The following is a 22,737-nucleotide window of genomic DNA, read 5'->3' on the forward strand; positions in this document are numbered from 1 at the left end:
GGTTAAAATGCGCCAATATATATATTTCCAACATTCAATCTTATACTTGAAAGGATGTGCTTGTAAGGAATAACTCAAGTCCACTTTGACTACTGCAGTATGCTTCTATGTACCCTCTTGCTTGCCTTTGTAAATTGCATCCAAAATGTCCACTCCCTATTAGTAAACATGCAAAGAGGGCGCAGTTCTTTCTGTTTGTACTAACTCTATATGAATATTCCCAAACATTCCCATTTGATTTCCATTTTAGATGTTTTGGGCATCAACTGACATAGGCATACTATAAGAATACTACAAGAGTACTACTTTATGTTCTCCAACATGCCTTTGAGAATGGGCCCCAATATGCCATGTGTGATAGGACTGACATTGATATGAAATCTGTAAAATGGAATGGCAGCCACCACTGGTGCACTTGGTTGCTGAGACAACCATTTAATTTACTGAGAATGATGCACCTCTCCGGTGCCTTTATGTAATTTATTAAACGGTAAAGTACTATAAAACTATGTTCAAGAGCAGTACGAGTAAATCCAGGAAAAAAGTCTCAAGAATCCTAAGTCCTTATTTACATTCCAGCTTAAACTTCGTTTTAGCCTGGACGAATGAATGGATGAATGAATCACAAATGTCTTGCATGTGATAGCTGAGTTATGACACAGCAGGAGTGTAGACGTGTACATGTTTATGCACAATTTGGACTGAAATTGTGTTTTTCATCTCACTCGCTGGAGGGCCAACGAGTCACCCTAAATGGGATGTTGACTGTGAGCCCTGAGAATGAGTGGCTGTCAACGCATTTCTGACTTACAAGCAGATCATAGCTGGTCTAGGTTTGGAGATGTCAATCAGACGGGGGAGATGTCAAATGTGTGTTAGGAAGAACAGTTCCCAGAAGGACCATATGATTCAGGCGTGTGCACTAGAATATTCAGGCTACAACTCTCAGCAGAAATAATTGCTTCTGATTACAGAGCAAGGAGGAAGAATGCTGAACAGGACCACCCAGTATCAATTAGAGAGTCAACAGTTTGTAAAGGCAGACATCATATACCATGCCAACCAAGTACAAGGCAATGTTGTCTTTTGGGAGGAGCATTGCCAACAGTGGGTGCAGACTGAGGGTAATCACACCATAAACAGGTTGTACCCACTTTGGTGGCATGTGATGCAAATGGTTAAATCATGACATCATTGCTGGTTTTCTTCAGGGTCAGCCTGACTATTCTGACACTCTGGCATTTAGTCAGGATACTGCGGGCTATGCTTTCACAACAAGATTGACTGCCGTGACCCAAATGGGTCCCCATGGACCCACTCTATTCACGTCCTCCTGTAGTATGTGGCCTGTTAAGAACATTTTTGTCAAGACTGATTTTGGCTGCCAGTTCGGCCCTGGTTTTCTTCTTCTTGACTGGCCTCTGCAGATGTGCTTAGGTAGGAGTGAAGAGATGAAAAAAGGTGGGAAGATGGCAGAAAAGAATTTCAAGTAGGGCTTGGTTTTGTGGGGCTTATGAGGGGCCTTGGTGTTCAATTATGATATTAACATATTGCTACATTCTTAAAACAGAAAGAGAAAGCAAAAGACACACAATTGATTGACGGAATGCAGAACAAATCAAAACATTCACCCCCAGTCAAGAGAACTGGGTAAATCCATCATTCTTTTGCTCACCATGCCACCCCAGTTTAGACCTGACCATATGCAAATCAGTCTTGACCCTGTGCCTCATGGGAACAGTCCAGCCCGAACTGCCAAGCCAGGTCCTCCCTGGACTGGAAACAAGCATCCTAGGACCGGTTTCGGGGTATGCCCAGACGTGGGTCCTGTGTTCTCCATGCCACTGCAATCAAGCTTTCCTGGCTGAAGAGGGGTGAAACCCCAAAACCGGTCCTAGGATGCTTGTTTCCAGTCCAGGGAGGACCTGGCTTGGCAGTTCGGGCTGGACTGTTCCCATGAGGCACAGGTTCAAGACTGATTTGCATATGGCTGGGTTCAAACTGGAATGGCATGGTGAGCTAAAAAAGCGATGGATTTAGGCCCAGATCTCTGTAGTGGGGTGAATGTATGATATTGTTCTGCATTCTGTCCATCAACTGTTGTTTTTGCATCTAACCTATTTTGTAGGCAAAACGCTCTGGTTAGCAAAATAGGTGGTCTTGCTTCTGTAACATAGGGTTTACCAATGTACCAATACCATTATAGCAAGGAGTAAAGTTTTACTGATTCCAAATATGGGATTGTGAATGTATACCGATTGGCAGTTTGGAAGTGGTGGGATGTAGGGGGTCTGTTCCAAATTGTGGATCGGTACCATATGTATAAATGGTTTGCAACCAGAATTCCTGTTGCAAGCCATTAAAATATTGATTCACAGGTTGTGGTGGTAACATGTTGGCAAAGGGAAAGAGTCCCCTTCGGACCTTTTCTCTTTTGGAGGCATAGGCAGTGCTCCTAGGGCTCCCTGCAAATTCTCTGAGAAACGTTTCGACAAAGAACAGGACAGTCGGCTCCTTTGAAAAACATACTTCATTTAAAAGCAATCACAGACATTCTGGTGTTTTGACCATTGCTGGCCACCATACCTGTGATTGTGGCCAATTAGATTGAATTACAATTTGTAACCTAACTAATAAGTTTTAATTAAGAAGGATGGATTGAGACTCCATCTAGCTTAGAATTTTGTGAACCAACGCATCAGTACATAGGTCGGTTCACAAAATTCCACACTGGTCATAAATATACTGGTAGCAAATGGCGACCATTTTTTGTGACCAGTGCAATGATATATCTGGCTGTAATAAACTTAAATGTATATAGCCAGTAACATGTAACCCGTGTGAATATTTGAGCCAATGACATGCAATAGGAGGACACGCACTAAATGCCTTGTGAAATAGAATTTAATTGTATACTGTCATGTAAACTTTTTCTGTGTTTGCTGTTCTTATAACCAGCTCCCCCAGATATGTACCGCCAGGTCCCTAAAGCCGGGGCCACATATGCCTAGCCGCTCAGAGTGCAATCTCATTTACCACCAAAGGAAGCTAAGTGGTTTCTGAAACTAGTAATCCGAGTGTATGGCAGTGATTAAAATTGATGGGATGTGTTCACGCTGTAAATCGCGCCCGAGGACCCACTTCACATTGTAATGTTCCCTCGCCGGACCTGCTGAACTGACATTGTTTTACTGCCATCTTGCGTCGTCACGTGAGCGTAATGATGTGCGTGTTGACATGGTAACGTGCTCCCCCGAGGGCTGCGCTTACACTGTTTTACCCTTGTCTTGTCGGTAAATTCTTGTTTGAAGCCTAACATTAATGACTGGGATTGTGTTAAGAATACAGCGCCTGCTGCTAATAATTCATAGAATTATGCTACTCAACGCACATGAGGATACTCTAGGTGGCCGAGCCTGGGCAGCGTTTGGTGTGTACATGTTAGAGTTATTTAATTATTAATAGAGTTTGAAAATTACCCGTTTTCCCCACTCTCCCTTTCTCACATGCTCCTGCGTCTCCATATCCTCATCTGTCTGTAGTGAAGGGTTTCCCTCATCATGTCAGCCAATGTGCATTACCATTTGTGCTAAAGGTTAGCGGTCGAGCGTGGTAATTACATGACTGAGCTCTGCACAAACACAAACATCTCGGGTAACTACCGGAGGTGTAATGATAATTCCAGAGTGGGATCCGGGTAATTACCACATGCCTTTGGCAGCTTTCGTTTCACGGAGAGTGACTGGGGTAATATGTGGCAGAAATAACATGTCTGCTGGTTATTTTGCAAATTACAGGGCAGGGGACTAAATATAGCCGAATTAGCAGACAATAATGGTATTACCGGACCAGCTATTTCCCTATATTTTCTAGGTGTGCTCCAAATCATAGTAAAACGTACCGGATGCGAGAAGGTCTAACCACGTCTGTGAAGTGGTAACATTATATCACCACAAGCAAAAAAAACGACTATTTGCACCAGCAAAATGCTGGAGGAAACTGACAGAAATTAATGTACGAAAATGCAATGTGACAAAGTTAATGTATGTTCTTCTCATTTCTCCTCCTGAGCTCTAAATAGGGAGGTAAATCCTGCTGCAATCCGTAATTACCTGTAACTAGCACCCAATTTACTGCTAATCTCTAATTGAGGAGGAGCATTTCTTTTTATCCTTCTGTACATTTTGTTTTACTGTAAGGAGCTTTACAAATGAAGGGTCTTTTTATTAGAGTGGAGGAGACTGAAGAGCTTAACATTTTCAAAAAATATTATTATTTTTTTTTTTTTTTTTCTCATCAAAGTGGAATGTAAAGGTCACCATTCCCCTTTAACAAGTAAATAGTTTCCGGACAGTTTAATCTTTTGCCCATGAAATATGGAACAGTACAGTGAAAATCGTACACAAATGATTAAAAAAGGTCGCCGGAGGGCTTCATGACTGTCTTCTCGAATCACGCTTTCCAGTAACTGGCTCTCGCTTTGACAATGAAGTGGCACTAGGCAGCATTTAGCGGTAAAAGATCAGCACTTTGACTTTAATATGCCCCGCCTGTAATGGTTCTAAGGTCTTAGAACACATGGCAGCGCGAGCGCGCTAAAGAATACACAGGAGCCGGTACCGTTACGTTACTCACGCGGCTCCCGACTAACTCGCCGAGGCCACGCCCCTTTATTATTCACTCGCTAGCGTCTGACGTCACGCGTCAGCGCTAGCGCACCTCGGCAGCGCGGAAGGCTAGAATGCCTCGCGCGTGCCGAACATTACACTCCTTCCAACCTTTATAAACATTAAGCAAAACATTAAAGCAAAACGATGGATCTGTTACCAGTCCTCCAGTCCTTACGGGTCACACCATATAGTCCGCCAGCTGGGATGACGGTGCCGGGTTCTTCCTCAGGTTGTAGCGGGACGGGCCGCCTCTGGAAGGGACCACCTCGGGGGTTCTGCGCCTTGGGGTGTTCGGCTCTACCCGGGCTGGGGAGCTGCCAGGCGGGTTACCCACTGGGGTGGCTGGGACGGGCTGGGAACCCTCATCCTCGCTCCGACCATCCTCCGCTTCCTGGTCTCCTCTCGGCTGGTCGGGATCCGGCCCCTCGGGCTCGGCCCCGGGACGTGGTGGTGTTCCTGGGTGAACTTTTTTAAAGAAGGACACATCTCGCGTGACTGTTTCCGCACCTCTTTGAGCAGTCACCATCGTGCCTGTCCGGCGGGTGACCACCCATGGGTGAGGTTCAAAAGGAAGTCTGAACTTGCTGCCTGGGTAGCGGTCCCTCACATACACTCGATCCTGCTGTTGTATCCTGGACTCCTTCGCTCCTCTTCGCAGGCTGGCGTGGTCGTTCGAGCGCCTCCGGTTGGCTAATGTCTTTTCGTTGGTGGCTTGTGCCGGAACCCAAGTATGGTGGTGTGGGATCGTGTCACTTACGATTCTCCCCATGGTGGCTGTTCCTGGCGCTGCCTCGGTCGTGACATGGGGGGTCAAACGGTATTCGCGCAGGAAACTGTAGATCGCTCTCTCCAGTGGAGATCCCTCAGCCATGGCGATGCGAATGGTTTTATTAAGTGTCCTCATAAACCTCTCTACCTCTCCATTGGCCTGGGGCCACCGTGGTGTTATCTTGCGGTGAGTGATCCCCCAGCTCTTGAGATACTCTGCGAACTCCTGTCCTTGGAAAGGCGGTCCGTTGTCGGTCTTGACCACCCCGAATATGCCGTGAGTGGCGATGGTTTTTTCGAATTTCGCAATCACCTCCGTGGCTGTCTGGCTCCCCACGATTTCGACCTCTGGGTATTTGGTGAAGTCGTCAATGATGACCAACGCATACCGCCCATCGGGGAGATGTCCGAAGTCGGCACTCACGCACTCCCAAGGTCGCTGAGGATTGTCTTCGGTCGCCACTGGGTGCGGGCGCTCCGGCGGTCCTGCGGCTTGGCACCACGTGCAGGTTCTCACCGTCTGTTCCACCATCGCATCCATGCCTGGGAACCATACTTTGGCTCGGAGCCTACCCTTTGTCTTTACTACTCCTTGGTGTCCCCGGTGGGCGAGGTCCACCGCTTGTTGAGCGAGGCTGGCCGGCATGATTAGTCTTGGACCCCGCAGGAGACATCCTTGAGCGTCAACGGACAGCTCACTTTTCACCTTTAGGAACGACTCTAGTGTCAGCTTGGCTTGGGGTGTCCGTCTGTTGAGCGAGGCTTGAATTGCCCTCCAATCCCCCGATCTGACGGCCTCCGCTGCTGCTCTCACGCATTCATCGCCTTCTGAAGCTTCTATTATTGCGGCCAGGCTCATTGGAAGGGGTCGTGACCGCTCCGTCACATACCGGACATACTCCTCCGTATCCTCGGCTTCCTCCTTCTCCTCTGACGTGGCTTTCCGCGGGTGTCGTGACAGGTAGTCCGCTGGGTTCGTGGCCCCTGGTTTGTACTCCACCCGGTAGTCGTACCCTTGCAGTTGGAGTATCCATTTTTCAATCCGGGGCGGCGGCTTCGAGGACGACCCTTGGAACAGAGGAATGAGCGGCTTGTGGTCGGTTGTCACCGTGAAATGATGTCCATACACGTACACATGAAAATACCGGCATGCCCAGTGGATGGCGATGGCTTCTCGCTCGATTTGAGAGTACCGCTGCTCTGTTTCGGTCAGGGACCGGCTGGCGTAGGCGATGGGGGCCCATTCCTCATTGTCCTGGCGTTGTGTCAGGACCGCTCCCAGCCCGAACGGGCTCGCGTCGACTGCCACGTTGGTGGGCTTTGCCGGGTCGAAGTATGACAGGGGAGTGTCCGAGGATAGGGCTGCCTTCGTCGCTTGGAACGCCTGTTCCTGTTCCAGGCCCCACTGCCACGTGGTGGACGACTTGGTCAGCTCCCGGAGGGGTTTGGTGAGGTTGGAGAGGTCCGGAATGAAGCGGCCGCAGAAGTTGACCATGCCCAGGAAACTCCGGGCCTCCGATATGTTCGTCGGAGCTGGGGCATCTTGGACATCCTTCACCTTCTCCGGGTCTGGGGCCACCCCTTGGTCCGAGAAGGTATATCCGAAGAAACTGATCTTATTCTGCAGGAATTGACACTTTTCCCGGTGCAGGGTCAGGCCTGACTCCTGAATCCTCTTGAGGACCCCTCTCAATCGCTGGTGGTGCTCCTCTATGGTTGACGCGTATATGAGCAGGTCGTCACTCACGTTGAGCACACCGGGGAGCCCACTGAGCACCTCTCTGATGGTATTTTGGAATACCTCGGCGGCACTCGAAATGCCGAAGTTTAGGCGCCGATATCGTCTGAGGCCCACATGGGTGGAAAAAGTAGTGATGTACCTCGAGTCCGGATGAAGTGGTAGCTGGTGGTAGCCTGACCGTAGGTCCATCTTTGAAAACCATCTGGCCCCGTTCAGCTCTCCCAGGATGTCATCAATAGTGGGCGTCAGGTGTCGCTCTCGCTTGACCGCAGCATTGGGGAGGCGCATGTCCACACAGATGCGGACTTGTCCTGGCTGCTTCGGCTTCCTGGCGATGACGATCGGGGATACCCACGGGGTTGGCCCACTGACCTTTTCGATGATGCCTTGTCTCTCCAGGGCCTCTAGCTCCTCCTCCACCTTCTGCCGCAGGTGGAAAGCAATCCGCCGGTGCCTCAGCGCCACTGGCTGGACCGACGGGTCGATGTGTAAGGATACTTCCTTTCCTTTCAGGCATCCGATGCCTTTGAAGACTTCTCCAAACTCTTCCAGGATGGTGTCCAGTTCTTCCTCCAGAACCGCCATGGCAAACGATATTAAACTCAACTCTTCGGCCGATTGCCCGCTCAGCAGCATCCCGCTGCCCTCTTCCGTGACATAGACGGTGGTTTTGATGCTCCTCTCGCCATGTTGAAGCTCTGTTTGGAAGCACCCGATGAGGGGAATGGGCGTCTTCTGGCCGTATGCGAACACCCTAATCTTCGCCTCTCTCAGCGGGGGTTTGGCTCGCAGTTGGTGGTAAACGTTGGCGGCCATCAGCTCGATGGAGGCCCCAGTGTCGATTGTCGCCTTTACCTCTTGTTGTTGGACCAGTATGCGACATTTCGGAAGTCTGCGCTTCTTCGTCCGTGGTTGGTGGATTGCAAACACATAATGGACCGGGTACTCCCCGGTGTCGTCGTCCATGTCTTCCCTGTCTGCCTCTTCGCGTACCGCATGGGCCGCCTCCTTCTTGGCTCTGGTGGACCGGCACACCGCCGCAAAGTGGTTCAGCCACCCACAGGCGCCGCACTTTTTCCCTCTGGCCGGGCAGTCTTGCATGCGGTGGGGTTGCCCGCCACAGTACCCACAGTCTTTCTTCTTTGCCTCCGGCTGTCGTTTTCCTCCGGCTTGCCTCCCTTTTGGCCGCACTACGTTCACCGTTTCCGCCACTTGCACTTGTTCCGTCTTCACAGGGCGATGTAGGGCTGCCTCCATGTGCGAGGCTCTCGCTTGCGATAGCTCCTTCGACCGCCCGAGGGTGAGGATGTCCGCCAGGGGCTTTCCTTCTTCCTGGAGGACCGTGACGCGAAGCTTAGACGAGTAACACCCCTGTATGATCTGCCCTCGGATCTCTTCCTGTTCGTCGCGGAACCCACACGTGCTGGCTAGCTCCTTCAGCCGGCCATGGAACGCATCCAGAGATTCGTCTGCCTCTTGTTTGGCCTGACGGAAGATGAACCTTTCATAGTCCCTGTTCGCCATGGGCTCAAAGTGGGCGTTGAGCGCGTTCAGCAGTGTGTGGTACGTTTTCGGCGTGGCTTCCACGAGAGTTTTGTAGATGCGGTGGATGTCTTTGCCTCCTAGGTGGAGCAGCAGTGCTCTGCGCCTTTCCCTCGCGATGCCAGCCCCTTCGAAGTAAAATTGCAGGCGGTCTGTCCAATCCTTCCAGCGCGGGGCGAGGGATGACGGGGCACCATCGATGACAAACGGCTCAATGGCGGGGATCGACGCCATCTTGGCACGTGCGCAGCACGCGGTGGAGGCTAGCTTCCTCTCTTCTGCGTCGACGCCACCAGGCGTGCACTCCCTCCGAGCGTTGCGTGTTGGCCCTCCTCGCGCTGCTGCACCAACTGGTGGGCGCGCCTACCTCCAAGCGTCGTACGCGGGATCCTCAGGCGCTTCTGGTTCGAGGCGATCACCCCTGGCATGGGCCTGGATCAGGAGGAGGACGCGGCCGTCGTCAAACACCTCGTGGGGGCAGGTGCGGCATCACCTGGGCGAGACATACCCCTTCCAGGCTGTGGATTGGGGCACCAGGGCACACCCAGCGTCACCTCCGAAGTCAGGATGGATCCTCCGGGCATCTGCAGTGTCCCCCACCAGGCCTCACAGTAGGCTCAGGCAGGGCACCATGAGGGGAGCAGCATACATAGGCTCAGGCACCATGGGATGACAAGGTGTGCAATGTGGGGCACCCAAAATAGCACAACAGGGCTCAATTGACCCCTCGTCGCCAGTGTAATGGTTCTAAGGTCTTAGAACACATGGCAGCGCGAGCGCGCTAAAGAATACACAGGAGCCGGTACCGTTACGTTACTCACGCGGCTCCCGACTAACTCACCGAGGCCACGCCCCTTTATTATTCACTCGCTAGCGTCTGACGTCACGCGTCAGCGCTAGCGCACCTCGGCAGCGCGGAAGGCTAGAACGCCTCGCGCGTGCCGAACATTACACCGCCCCCGAGCAAAAACTCCGCTCTTGCAGAATCTGTCCCCCGTTTGTGTTTAGAAATGTCTCATATATTTATTGAATTATTCATAAACATGTTTTGTAAAATACCCGTTTGTAGTCTGACGAATATTTCGCAGCAGAGCAGTCATTTGGATATAAAATGTGCCTCTTGCTGCTAAATATGCAATTTATTTAGCACTACAAAAATCAACTGAGTTGGATGCACATGTAATTGTTTCATCTCAAAACTCAGCTCAATATTGTAGACAGTTGTTAGGTTCTTTCCTTACTTGTTTGTGGCATTGTAGGATAATTGAACGGCTGCTGTGTGGCACAAACTGCGATGCACTGAAGCCTCTTATCAAACATAGAAGGTACCCCCTATTTCATACCTTGCGGCCCAGGGGATTTGTCCATTTCTGAAATAGGACATTTTTACATGCCTAATGGAGTAGCAACTCATCAGAAAAACAGTTTCCATGATAAATAAACACAAGCAAAGCTAAAGTAGTTCACATCTGTTAGGTGGTGGTGTCTGGTGGTTGGCACCGGCGCTCATCTTTGTGGATCAGGACCAATTTTTCATCATCAGACTTTGACCCAGAGATGGAGAAAGAAAGAAGGGAGAAGTCTGGACACAGTTACAAAGAGGAAAAGCAGACCTAAAGAGACAGGAAGTGTAAGATGGTGGAAGAAACAGGCATGATGTAGAATCAAGAATTCCTGCCATGGTATTCAGCGACCCCAGCATTCAGCAGTGCCAGAGGGGGCTCGTACAAAAAAACTTTGGGCCTTCGCACTTATTATTTATTTATTTATTTATTTATTTATTTATTTATTTGTGCTTTTTAGGAATTAACCACTGTAAGGTCATGCCAATAGGGCTTACATGTGAGCCCCAGAAGCATGTAAGCGTACATGGCTTTGGATGGCTTCTCTAACATACTTGCTTAGTTCTGTGGGCTGATGCATAGGGGTGGCTCCTCCATTTGAGTGGAGGAGCATTCCCCCACAAGCCCCAGAGCTGAAAAATAAAACAGCGATAACGTTTATTTATTACTGTTTAATTTTTAAGCAACCCGTCACAAACTAAGTGTCAGGACGGGGTGGGGCCAGAGCTGCTGAGTGGCAGCAGCAGGGAGTTAATCGCTTTAAAATATGCATGTCTGTTTGGCCGGCCATCTTGGGACAGCCAGCCAGACATGCACATTTTAAAGTTCTCTAACCTAGCTGTCTTAGACAGCTGGATTAGAGAAAGTGCAGGCCTCCAGTGCTCCTAGGAGCGCTGGGAGAGCCAGTTTAATCCAATCCTAGCGCTGCTTTCATGCTGAGAAAGCAGCGGCAGGATTTAATAGTGCAGTTTCCTGCATCGGAAGCTTCCTGGAAGACACCTGAGAGAGGAGGACATCTGCTGTGGAGGTAAGTGAATGTTTTTTTTTTGTGCCCGCTCACCACCCTCGCTACAAGCCAGCCGCCACTCTGATGCAATTGTCAGAGGTCAACGTTCTATACTTACAAGGAGCTTTTTCTTTTCACTGGTTCATCTTGTAGTATTGATCCCAAAGTGGTTCCTTATGGATACATAATCCCTCTCCTGGGTTTGCAGGAAGGACGCCTGATGTAAATGGATTCCAAGGCTATTCTGGGAAACTCGCGACACTGTTCAGAAATAGTCCAAGCAAACCTTTTTAATCATTGTACTGCATGCATTTCAGAATGTATAATCCTGTAAAAGGCCCAGGCACGTGCGCCGGGAATTATTGTCCTATCAGGTTGCTTCTGTTAAAGCATTAGCTTTAAGACAGATTGTTTTCGGAAATATTACATAATTATGCACGTTATTTTTGCATAGGATTCCGAGCAAATCCGTTTCTGACAATGAAAAAAAGGCTGCAACACTGGAAAGGTTTTCCACTAGGTATGACTTTACTTACATTTTTTCATAAAATTATTTGTATTACTCTGTGTTTTGTACTGATGACCCAGGTTTTGTTCCAGGTGGATGAGAGGCAGAATGTATCATAACTGCATTTGTTTGCTTGGGCATGTCTTTGCAAGAGAGGCTTGCACTCACCCGAAAAAACTGGACTAAAGATTTGCCTGGACTAATGTTTTCACAATTGTGCAACCTAGGAGTAGTTTTAAGAGGGATGTGCACAAGGGGCCACATATAAATCTGGGGGGGGGGCAGCAATGGACAATTCACGATTCTACATTTAGTGTTTGCAGAACAGCCCAGCCTGGAACCAGTTATACATGTCATTTTTTATTAATTTGTGTATGGAGTAGTAGGGTTTGCTTTATCTGATCTACTCAGCTCTATAGTCTGTTAGCTTTCTACTCTTTCTCTCTGCACGCTGTTATCATATCACATGGTACATGGGGATCACCCGGATCATTGGAACTGGCCATCTTCCTGCCTCCTGTAACCTCTTGCAATCAATCAATCAATCAATCATAGGCATTTGTATAGCGCACTGCTCACCCGGAGGGTCTCAAGGCGATGCATCCTACTTAGCCACCAGCTCTATCTTTTCTCCTGGTGGTTTAAAGCTGCCAGTATTTACAGTGTATCCAAAGTTGGCTTTGTGCTTGTGTATTGAGGATGCATGTGTGCAGGTAAAGAGCTAATATATGTTAGTAGAAGATATGACCATCGGACCCTCCGATTGCGCCCCTTTTCCATGTCATAGGGGCTTGTTGACAACATAATTTTCCTATGTGTATGACCAAAAAACCTCCATTTACACCTGCCAGAAATCCATAAAGGGATTCCTGCTTGGCGTAAATGGATTTATTACTGTAGAATTCGCTGCCACAAATAAATCAGCAGTCATAAATACCACCCAAGGGACGAGTAGTGGGTATTTGAAGCCGTAGTTTGCCTTGGAAGGTTTGGGAACACCCACAAACGGCTATCCACACCTTCCCTCCTTGAAAATGGTAAGAGATTAACTTCAGCTAAGGGTTGGGGCAAATCCCCTCCCAGGCTGGAAAAGGAGCATATCACCCCCAGATTTGCTGCGGATGTAGCAAAAGCGCTCTCCCCATGTAGAAAGAAATGTGCATTTGCAGAGAGGGCTCAGTTTCTCCCTTCGAAATTCTACGCTGTGTACAAATCTGCACATTCGGAACAGGGGGACCCTTTGGGACATGTCATATTACATGGCCAGCTGTACGCCTGGAAACCTACACCTGGTACAGCTGCACAGGCCTACTACATGGAATGTTTGTGAATAGCATAACGTAGTAAGTCAGCACCTATATGAAGGTGTACTTCAATGGTTGCAGATGTACTCTTTTTTGGTGAATCTGGCAATAGACTTTACTGAGTCTCTACCTCTGTCTGTGCCCTGACGCTGTTTGCCCCGACACTACAATTAAACTTTATGTACGGAGGAGTATGTGTATACATGTGTAGCCATGTAATGTGCATGTGTGCCTGGCTTTGTAACACCATCAGCAGTCCAAAGCTCTGTCTCTATCCTAACCCCAGTATTGCCCCCTATACACAAATGCGTGGGTGCTTTGTGTGCATGTGTGACCAATAGGCCCACCTGTTCTGCTTCTGTCACTATTATCTACGACATTATCTGCAGTCACCAGCTCTGTCTTTGCTACTTTACTATGATTACATTAAATAACGAGACATGATTAAATACATGTTTAAAGTCAGATGATGCTGGACACAACCAATTAGACTGCCCATCTTCTTGCCTGCGGTGGCCTTACACTCCCTAGTTAAAGCCTTATTTAGAACTTGTCTGATAGGGTACTCTGCCACAAATGTGCCATTCACTGTAATCCTTGCCTTAGGGGACCAGTAGTTAGATAGGATCCACCACTCCATTCTTAGGCCTATTCCAAAGTTGAGCAGTACCACTTCCATGAACTCACAGCCAGTGGCGTAACGAAACTTGAGGGGGCCCCCTGCAAGGTATGTGGAGGGGCCCCCTTGGGGCTTAATCAGGAGGTCCCGGGCCGGAGCATTGTGCTGAGGGGGCCCCCTGGAGCTTGGGGGCACCGCGCACTGCGGGGGATGCGGGGGCCTGTGTTACGCCCCTGCTCACAGCTTACCCCCAAACGTTCTTTCAGCATTGAATGCCATAAGGATGGCTGGTATCCCTTTCCAATATCATTCTCCACCAATGGGACAGTTTTCAAATGTTAACTGAGCCCTGTCTTCTGTGGATGAATGTCACCAAATCTGGTCTAATCAATAACGGTAGGACCTTGTCCAGCCTATCCAAGAGCACTTTAGTAAATATTTTGATACCAAAATTTAACAAAGCGATAGGCCAATAGAATTTGCATTCTTCTATGGCCTTCCCTAACTTAGATGGTAATGTAATTTCTGCTTCCCACATTATGGATGTGACCGTGGTACATCCAGAGAAGGAGATGAACAGACCACCTAGTGGGTCAATGAGTAGACACACGTTTCTTATAAAAGGCGGATGTACGTTCATGTGGGGCCGGGACTTTCTTGAGGCTGATTATGAAGCGCAGGTCTTCATAGATATTCTTCTTGATGCCTTTTAGTTCAAAGATTAGGTTAGCTGGCTCCTATTTCCACTTCTGAGACCTGAATGGCAAGTGGATGAAGAGTACCATTGATGGCAGACAGAAGAAACCTCAGGTTTTAGAGGCAAGAAAAACAAAAAAACCTCTAAGACCACAGGTAGATCAAGAGCAGACAGCTGGTATCCTAGTAGCAGAAGCAGGAAGAAAATTGGAAGCCTTCTGGAGTGAGCAACGAGTTGAGAGTGCATTTGTCAAGCACCAAGCAGACTGACCAGTTAGAATGAACTTGGGCATGAAACAGAGAAAAAACAGAAAGTAATATCTCAGCATAATGGATTTGGACGGTCACAGTGGAAGCAGGGGATAAAGCACTTAAACTTCCCAAAGAAATATCTGATCTGAAACACAACTAAACTAAAAGAGAAGGATCTTGATTTTCAACAGATAGAGTCAGAAGCATATTACAGCCTACTTAACCAAAACCAAGAAAATGTACACTTGAACCCGGCTCAGTGTTTCGTGAAAAGCCTCCCAACCAGCAACCTGGAGCAACACCAAGAAGTCTTGCAGCAAAAGAACCCAGCCGTCTATGGCTGGAGCTGAAACGGGCAAGGTAGTTGACATGCTCGCACTCATGGTAAGAACTCCCTGCCCTTTAATGAATATGATATACCTTCCCGATCCACCAATTGTCTATAAAAGGAGAGGAATAGGTCTCTCTTCCCCTCTTCCATATGTCATTACTACTAGCCACAGAGCACTAAAAGATCACTGCTGGTATTCTTGCATACAGTTTTAGTTAATGTAATATTGTCTTATGTGGTCAATATTACATCACGTAATATTAGTAGCTCAAGATAATTTTCATTGAAGATAAGTAGCTCTTATTACAGAAAAGGTTGGCAACCTTTGCAGTAGTATACTTCGATTGACTCTCTTAAAAAAATTACTCCACCATTACCTGTCTGCTGACCTAACCTGCTAGATTCAGGCCTGTCCAAAAGAGATAACATCTTTCCTCATATGCTAGCAAGCTCAGAATTATGGGGCATATTACCAAGCCAGGCGATAAAATTATCGCCACTTTTGCGGCAGAAAACCGCCGCTTAAACGGCGATAATGGGCTTGATAATATGCTCTATGGAATTCCAATTGAAGCCCATGTTAGATGTCCTTCACATCTAACATGGGCTTCAATTGGAATTCCATAGAGCATATTATCAAGTCCATTATCGCCGTTTTAGCGGCAGTTTTCTGCCGCTAAAGCAGCGATAATTTTATCGCCGGGCTTGATAATATGCCCCTGAGTTCCTACATCTTTTCACTGGGAACCCACCTCTCTTGCACAATGCTTCACTACTCTCACTGCACGGTTCATGGTAAATAAATACCTGCATACAATAAACCCCATATTCCTGGCTCCCTTTTCTCGATCTACAGATATCTGTATGTCGATCATTTCCATACAGATACACGTAAGAATACAATATTATCCCTCATTATTGACTTAACCTTCTCATCAATCATCATTACATTGAAACCCCCCTTTTTCATGCGTGAATTACCTACCATTGAGATGCCCTCATCCAATGACCTTTATGTCAAGTCATGAATAAAGCAGCTCAAAGCAGAGTCTACGTCAAACTACTAAGAGACATTTCAGGGCAATCATTCACGAGATAATAGGATATCACCGTTGTTGGATTGTGGCCTTTCCTGATGAAGGCATTTCTTCAGTGCCGAAATGCGCGTAGAACACAACAGTGAAACGTTATTGTGCCACATTATTTGTCTATCCAAACAAACATCTAAATAAGTTTTTGTACAAGTGCTTGTCTACTATATTCTGTTTTCAAATGTCTATGTGGATTATATGAGAGTGTGACTGTAGACATGACTGGTATTGTATGATTGAATTTCCCTTTTTACTGAATTGATTATGAATAAAACATTTTTGTACTTTTGTAAATAATTTAGTTGGTCCTTACTTTCTATGCAATTTCTGGTCCTTGTTGATTTATTGCTTTTTATTCTTAATGTATATTATTAAAATTGTTTGCCTTAACTATTTACATTGATTACAATAAACCCCATTCCATACTCCTCTTTCACCCTTACTCAATTCACTCTGTTCTCGTTCTCTGCCAAACATTGCTCCCACATGCCACAGTTATTATTTACTTTTCCCCACTTCTCTCTTGTGAAAAGCTTACCTTTGTCACGTCCCACTTTTTTCATCTCTATTACTGTCATTTTTTCTGTATTTCTCCTACTCTCCTTTATATGTTTTTCTCATTTGCTCCAATTGTCTCACTCATTTGTGATTTTTGTTATTCTTCCATTCTCTTGTTCATTTACACCTCCTTAGACTGGTTTCAGTACTTTTTCTGTGTAAATTTCTTGTTCTACCTGCTACTTTCCTTGTTTTTGCTCTCCCACTTCCACTTTCTCAGGCTTTGTCTTCCTTGCTTTCTATTTTTCCTCTTGTACAAGCTTTTCTTTTGCTGTCTCCCTTGTTCTCCTTACTCATACACAATATCAGGCAGAATCAGCTTAATATATACTATTTGGTGGTTAACGATGTGTATTATTTGTTCCACAGTACAACCTCAACAGATAAATCTCTGGATGGATCAAAAACGTATGTAACAAAAATAATATTTTTTTAATGACCAAATTCTCTGTGGATCTAATAACACATGCATTAGACCTTCACAAATTGCATCAGTTGAGACAATTCTATACTTGTAATATAAATCTGTGCTGTACAATGTTTCTATGCCATTCCTAAGTTTATTTTCCAAGCATTCGCTGCGCAGATCACTCCTACGTTTGGCTCACCTAAAAATCAGTTTTTTCAGATGATTTACATTTCCGGGAAGAGCAATTTAGTGTACTTTTCTGATCCCCTCTCACTCTGTTTTTTTAAGTCTGTCTATTTTATTGTTATTTGCCCCTGGCTGGATGTAAGTAGATTGCTCATTCAGAAACACTTTCTATTTAAGATTAAAAAAAGTAGATCTGATCACTTTACGCTTAAAACAAGACATACTTAAATTTGTAACTCAATAATTTTGTAATTTCAAACCACTTAGTAAACAACCCCAAAGTAATGCCAAATATCTAACCATAATTATCAACTGATGCAAGCATAAATGTGGTTTATTTAAGGGCCGATAGTCCTAACACCCTATGAGATGCTTACAGTTGAAATGTTTTTACTTTGCACAAACCCCTTCAGATGCATTACCCACCCATTGCATCATAGCCTTGGGTACAGCATAGTATGTTTTTCTCTTATGATACCCTTCTAAGAAATTAATTAAGGGTGTTTTGTAAATTGAGGGAGGACTTTCAAGATGTGTACCAGCCAAGTCTTCCTAAGCATGGATTGTAGTTGATTGCAATTATGTAAAATCAATATTGGTCCTGAAGACTATTACGATGTCACAGTAAATTCTACTGCAGTGGGTTGCTCACATACCTGGGTCCTGGTGCCAATGCACCCACTGCACCAATGGATGCAAGCCTTTGGTGCAAACCTTTTACATATTCAAGAACTGTGGTGGCTCAAAACCAGTTTCCATGCGCTTCACTGAGCCATTCACTGCATAGTACACAGGTTCGACATGGCCTCAACATGGCTCCCAGGGCCTATTCCTGGTTTTTATGTTTGGACAGTTGCCATCATAAAAACACCACTCCACCAATTTGGCACATCCCAAAAAATGAATTGTCTTGAACACCAAAGATAAAGCTAAGGAATACTAAGGCTGGTAAAGTAGATATTGCTCTAACTGTTATTTGGCCTGATAAATGAAGAAAGTCATGCATAAGTAGAGAGTTTCTTAGTGTTGCTATCAGCAACGTGGAAAGTATTGTATACAATCTGGTTGTGGAAAATGTAATAGCTTCCTGTTTTCACTATACCATTCATTATTTGTATGCATCCAGAAGATAACGGTATGCACATTATGTTGTGTCAGAACTGGCCTTCATTACTCCAGCGATATCTCAATTCTGCATTGAACATTCACGAAAAAGATCCCAAAAGATGAATTTGTTCAAAATATTATTAGGAAAGGTATATTTTTCTCCATGACACTTGAAACAATGAATGTCTATGAGAACCTTATTCAGTCACCATGATTATCAAAGCAAAATAAGGTAATTAAAAATAAAATGGATTAGAAATGCATGTGCATATCTTAATTGGTACTTAATTAAGTCTCTTGATATAATTCTCAGGAAACCATGGAATTCTTCTTCTACAACTACAACCACAACTACTAAGGAGACCAAAAGGTATGAGTCTCAACGTTAACGTTTTGTATGTTATAGGGAGTTCTTTGATTTTTAATCTTGAATATATTCCTTCCCGTCTCATCACCATTGCAATACAAATCAAACCTGTTTCCGAATCACCAGCATGTGTCATACATGTTCCCAGGAGCCTACTACTACCAAAGAGTACTCACAGTGGTTTCTGGATGTCGCTCTAGAGCTTTCCCATGAGGACTGAATATTTTCATTCTGAGAATGCCGTCCAGATTCAGAGTAGGGATTTCAGGCTCCTGGATATCCATAAAGATAACAAGTTGATGGGTAGAAGGACGGTCTCCTTGAATATTTTCTTTTGTTTTGGAAACTCAGTACGTGGGTGCATGAATCTCCGCAATGACAATCAGGCCCACTATGAGGAGTGTCAGTCCAGCGTGATGAAAAGAAAATGAAGATAGCACTTAACTTAAGTGTTTCATTTAGAGAGGTTGCCTGGGAAACAGTTTTCCAATGTTGGCAAACAATTCCTTGGAGCCTCCACTAGAGGAGAGGAGAGACATCAGAGGGTCGGCCATATTTAGAGTGAGATCTGGTGGCGTCTTTCTTGTTGCGGACAGACATGTAAACCAGAAAAAGTCCTGCAAATGTTAATCACATACTGAGAGAAGACTGCCAATGCATGGGAAAACATTGATACTATGATAACTGAAGATGAACCCTGCTTTGTGGTTCTATCTTTAGGTATTACAGAGGTGCTGTCAGATGGGTGATGTCAACAAATCATGGTGGAACCTTCCACTGTTGTCTATTCCCCAAAAGCATCTCCCATCTTTGGTGTAGATGTCTGTCAAAGATGCAGAAGACAACTTCTGATGCAGGGCGGTCATTAACCCCTCCCCTCAAACACACTTTAGCAACTTGAGCAGGGGGGTAGGTGTCACTTGGCAGTTCTCCTTTAAGAAACATTTAAGACTTTTTTTTATAGCTCCTTTGACTTTTATTGTAGACCCTGGTCTCTAAAAGGCGCACAAATACGATCTCTTTCAGTAGATAGAAGGGAGGGAGGCACGGAGAGAAGGAGGGATTGAGAGATGGATACAGACAGGATTGATGGATGAAGATGAAATTTCGAAAGCTCTAAAAACCAAGGTCCAGTGTAACATCGTGTCTGCAAGGAAATTATATTACAGGTCCATTGTTCTAGCCAAACGAGCTTGGGAAGAAGCCCACTGGCAAGATCTGAAATCTGCTGCCCAGCTGAAGGATGCAACATTATTTTGGGATCTTATTAATGTTGGCACAAGGAGGGGGGCTGATCCATTACCGAACCACATCTCGGGGCGAGACTGGTTCGAGCACTTTTAGAAATTATACATGGGTGATGAAGGGTGCACACCGCATGAGCAAGGGTATGAATTAGAGCCCCCAGTGGTACCTTCTGTGAACGAGCTTTTTGGCCTTAATGAGGTTCTTAGAGCTATTGCTTCAATTGCGCCCGGTAAAGCAGCCGGTCCCGACGGCCTTCCGGGCGATCTTATGATCCACGAGAGAAACCTTTGGGCACAATTTATTTGTAGATCCCTAAACCTCATAGCAATTGGTCACCCTGTACCCGAATCTTGGAAAGGGGCTGAGGTGGTGACCATCTACAAGAAGGGGGATAGAGAGGATCCTGCAAATTATAGACCGATTAGTTTGATCGATGTCATTCAAAAAATAGTTGGCAGGGTCCTCTTAACACGGATGAAGGGATGGATTGATGAGGAGGGTGTTTTGTCCCACTTTCAGGCTGGATTTAGATGTGGTGTTGGCACAATGGATCAGGTATTTAGACTCTGCCTGATCCACTGGAAAACTGTAACCATCAAGAAGGGTAGCCTGTATTTGGCCTTTATAGACTTAAAGACAGCCTTCGATCTGGTCCCCCGCTCCAAGCTTTGGCAAGTCTTGTTTGATCTAGGAATTCCTCCCCTGATCCTGTCTCTTGTTAAACGCCTGCATGAAGACAATTTTGCCAGAGTAAGGTGGGGGGGGGCAGGGCCAGCTCACAGAGAAAATAGTTGTCCAGAGAGGAGTACGCCAGGGTTGTGTTTTGGCGCCGACCTTGTTCTCTCTCTATATAAATGGGGTGGCAGACCATTTGAGAGAGGATGCGGCCGATTGCCCCAACCCTGTGCGGGGAAAAAATACCAACCCTATTATTTGCGGATGACACCCTCCTGGTCTCCAAGAGCCCTATGGGCCTGCAAAAACTTCTTGATCGCTTCACCTCATTCTGTGTTGACAGAGGCTTGGTAATCAACATAGCTAAAACCAAGCTAATGGCTTTGGCACCATCTAAAAGCTTCAGGAACAAATTTAACTTGAATGACAGCCCGCTGGAGCTGGTAGAGGCCTTTGATTATCTTGGGGTAAGGATGAACAACAAACTAAAATGGGCACCTCATCTGACTAAAATGGTCCTAAACCATAAACGGATTTCCGGGGCCATAGCGAGGCACCAGAGACTCTCCTATAGTCGCCCTGTAGCCCCAGCCATCAAAGTATACGAGGGTAAGGCCTTGCCTGGGTGCTTATACGGGGCGGAACTTTGGGGGTTCGATAATCTTTCTGAATTAGTAAAATCAGAAAACAAATTTTTTCGTGACCTAGTTTTGCTCCCCCCTTCCACCCCTCTATTACCTCTCCGTTATGACCTTGGGAGGCACCCAATAAACGAAGTGGCGAGGCTGCGCCCCCTGTTATACTGGACCCGGCTTATGAGGTCTTCTGACCTATGCCATTATGCATCCGGACTAAAAGAACTGATAAGTTTGGGCGCAGGTCACAAGGTTGGTTGGGTGTCTAACTTGATGAAATTAGTGGTCGAAATTGGTCTGGACCAGGCTTGGGAGAGCCTGATGCCCCCGCCCAAACCTCTTGTGAAAAAGCTTTACTGGGACTGGATCTCCGCCATGTCCAACAAAAATCAAAATGGCATTTTGTCGGAGAGATTTTTGGATGTTAAGCCCACCCTAAAATTGGAACCCTTCCTTGACCTCATCGAGTCCCCGGGGGACAGAGTGCTCTACCTGAAATTCAGGTATGGCACACTCCCTCTCCGGGATTTTCAGTATGGTTGGAGCGGCCACTCGGGAAATATTGAGGGCTGTCCGGGCTGTGCTTGCCCTACGGAATCTATAGCACATTTTTTCTTTGCTTGTAGGGCATACAGCCAAGTGAGGTCTAGGTGGCTAAAACCGGTTTGTTCCAATTTGGGCTGTTCTTCCCATCGGGTGGCCTTACGCATTTTAACTTATGAGACGTTAATCCCAAGTATTATCTGTGGTACAGCAAAGTTTTTGGGACACGCTTGGAGGATTAGGCAAAGGCTCGTCAAGGGAAAATTAGCTAAATGAAATGTTGTGAGCTTTGTCCACCGAGCCCTTTTCTTCTGGATGGTTTTTTTTAAAAAAAAAATTTTTTATACTGTTATGTGGTTTTTTAATGTATATATTACCTATGGCTTGATCTATTTTTAGCCTTGTTTTTAGCCCTGTTTACTTTTTATATCCATCTAGAGAATTAGAAAACTGACCATTCGCTGTTATGAATTTCCCTGGTCTCTCTGGTTATCAACTTGTGATGCATTTTTGTACTTTGTACTTTTATGATTGATATTTTTATTGATCGAATAAAGTGATTTGAATTGAATTGAAAATGGAGTGGTACATGGAATGAAGGAAGGATGGAGAGAGGATGGATGAAAGGCTGGATCGAAGCACCTGCAGGCTGGATCGAAGCAGAGATGGATGGAGATGAGGATGAGGAGATAGATAGAGATAGATAGAGAAAAGGATGGATGGCGAGATGATGGATAATATTTGGATGGAGTGAAAGATGAATGGAGAGAAGAATGAATGGATGAAGAGGAAAGAGAGTGATGATGGAAAGAAAGAAGGTGGGTGGATGTGTTGATGTATAGCTGGATGTGAGAAGGAGGGATCGATGATGGGTGAAAAAGGAAGGAAGAAAAAAGAAATAAGGATGTAGAATAGGAAGGATGGATTAAAAGACGAAGAGTAGGATGTATAAATGGATGCTGAAAAAAGAAGGACTGATTGATAAAAGTACAGAAAGGATTGAAATAAATAAAAAAGCAAAATATAAAAGACAAAAAGAAGGATGTAGAGAAAGAAGGATGCCAAACTGAAAGAACAATGCAGAGAAGTTTGACAGAGATTAAGGACTTCAGATTTCCTTCTGGGGAGCAATCTCCCA

General features: G+C 46.0%; 1 protein-coding gene across 5 annotated transcripts in view; it reads left to right on the forward strand.

Annotated features, from left to right (window-relative positions):
- SCEL (sciellin) overlaps positions 1-22,737 on the forward strand; it is a 580,338-nt gene that overhangs the window by 116,746 nt on the left and 440,855 nt on the right. For all 5 annotated transcript variants that reach the window (XM_085622068.1, XM_085622069.1, XM_085622070.1 and 2 more), the window contains 3 exons: positions 11,525-11,590; positions 16,799-16,837; positions 18,445-18,501. In XM_085622068.1, the coding sequence (XP_085478194.1) occupies positions 11,525-11,590; positions 16,799-16,837; positions 18,445-18,501 (162 nt within the window). The remainder of the gene's footprint in view (positions 1-11,524; positions 11,591-16,798; positions 16,838-18,444; positions 18,502-22,737) is intronic.

The sequence above is a fragment of the Triturus cristatus genome, chromosome 8, assembly GCF_964204655.1.
Source record: "Triturus cristatus chromosome 8, aTriCri1.1, whole genome shotgun sequence".
NCBI lineage: Eukaryota > Metazoa > Chordata > Amphibia > Caudata > Salamandridae > Triturus > Triturus cristatus.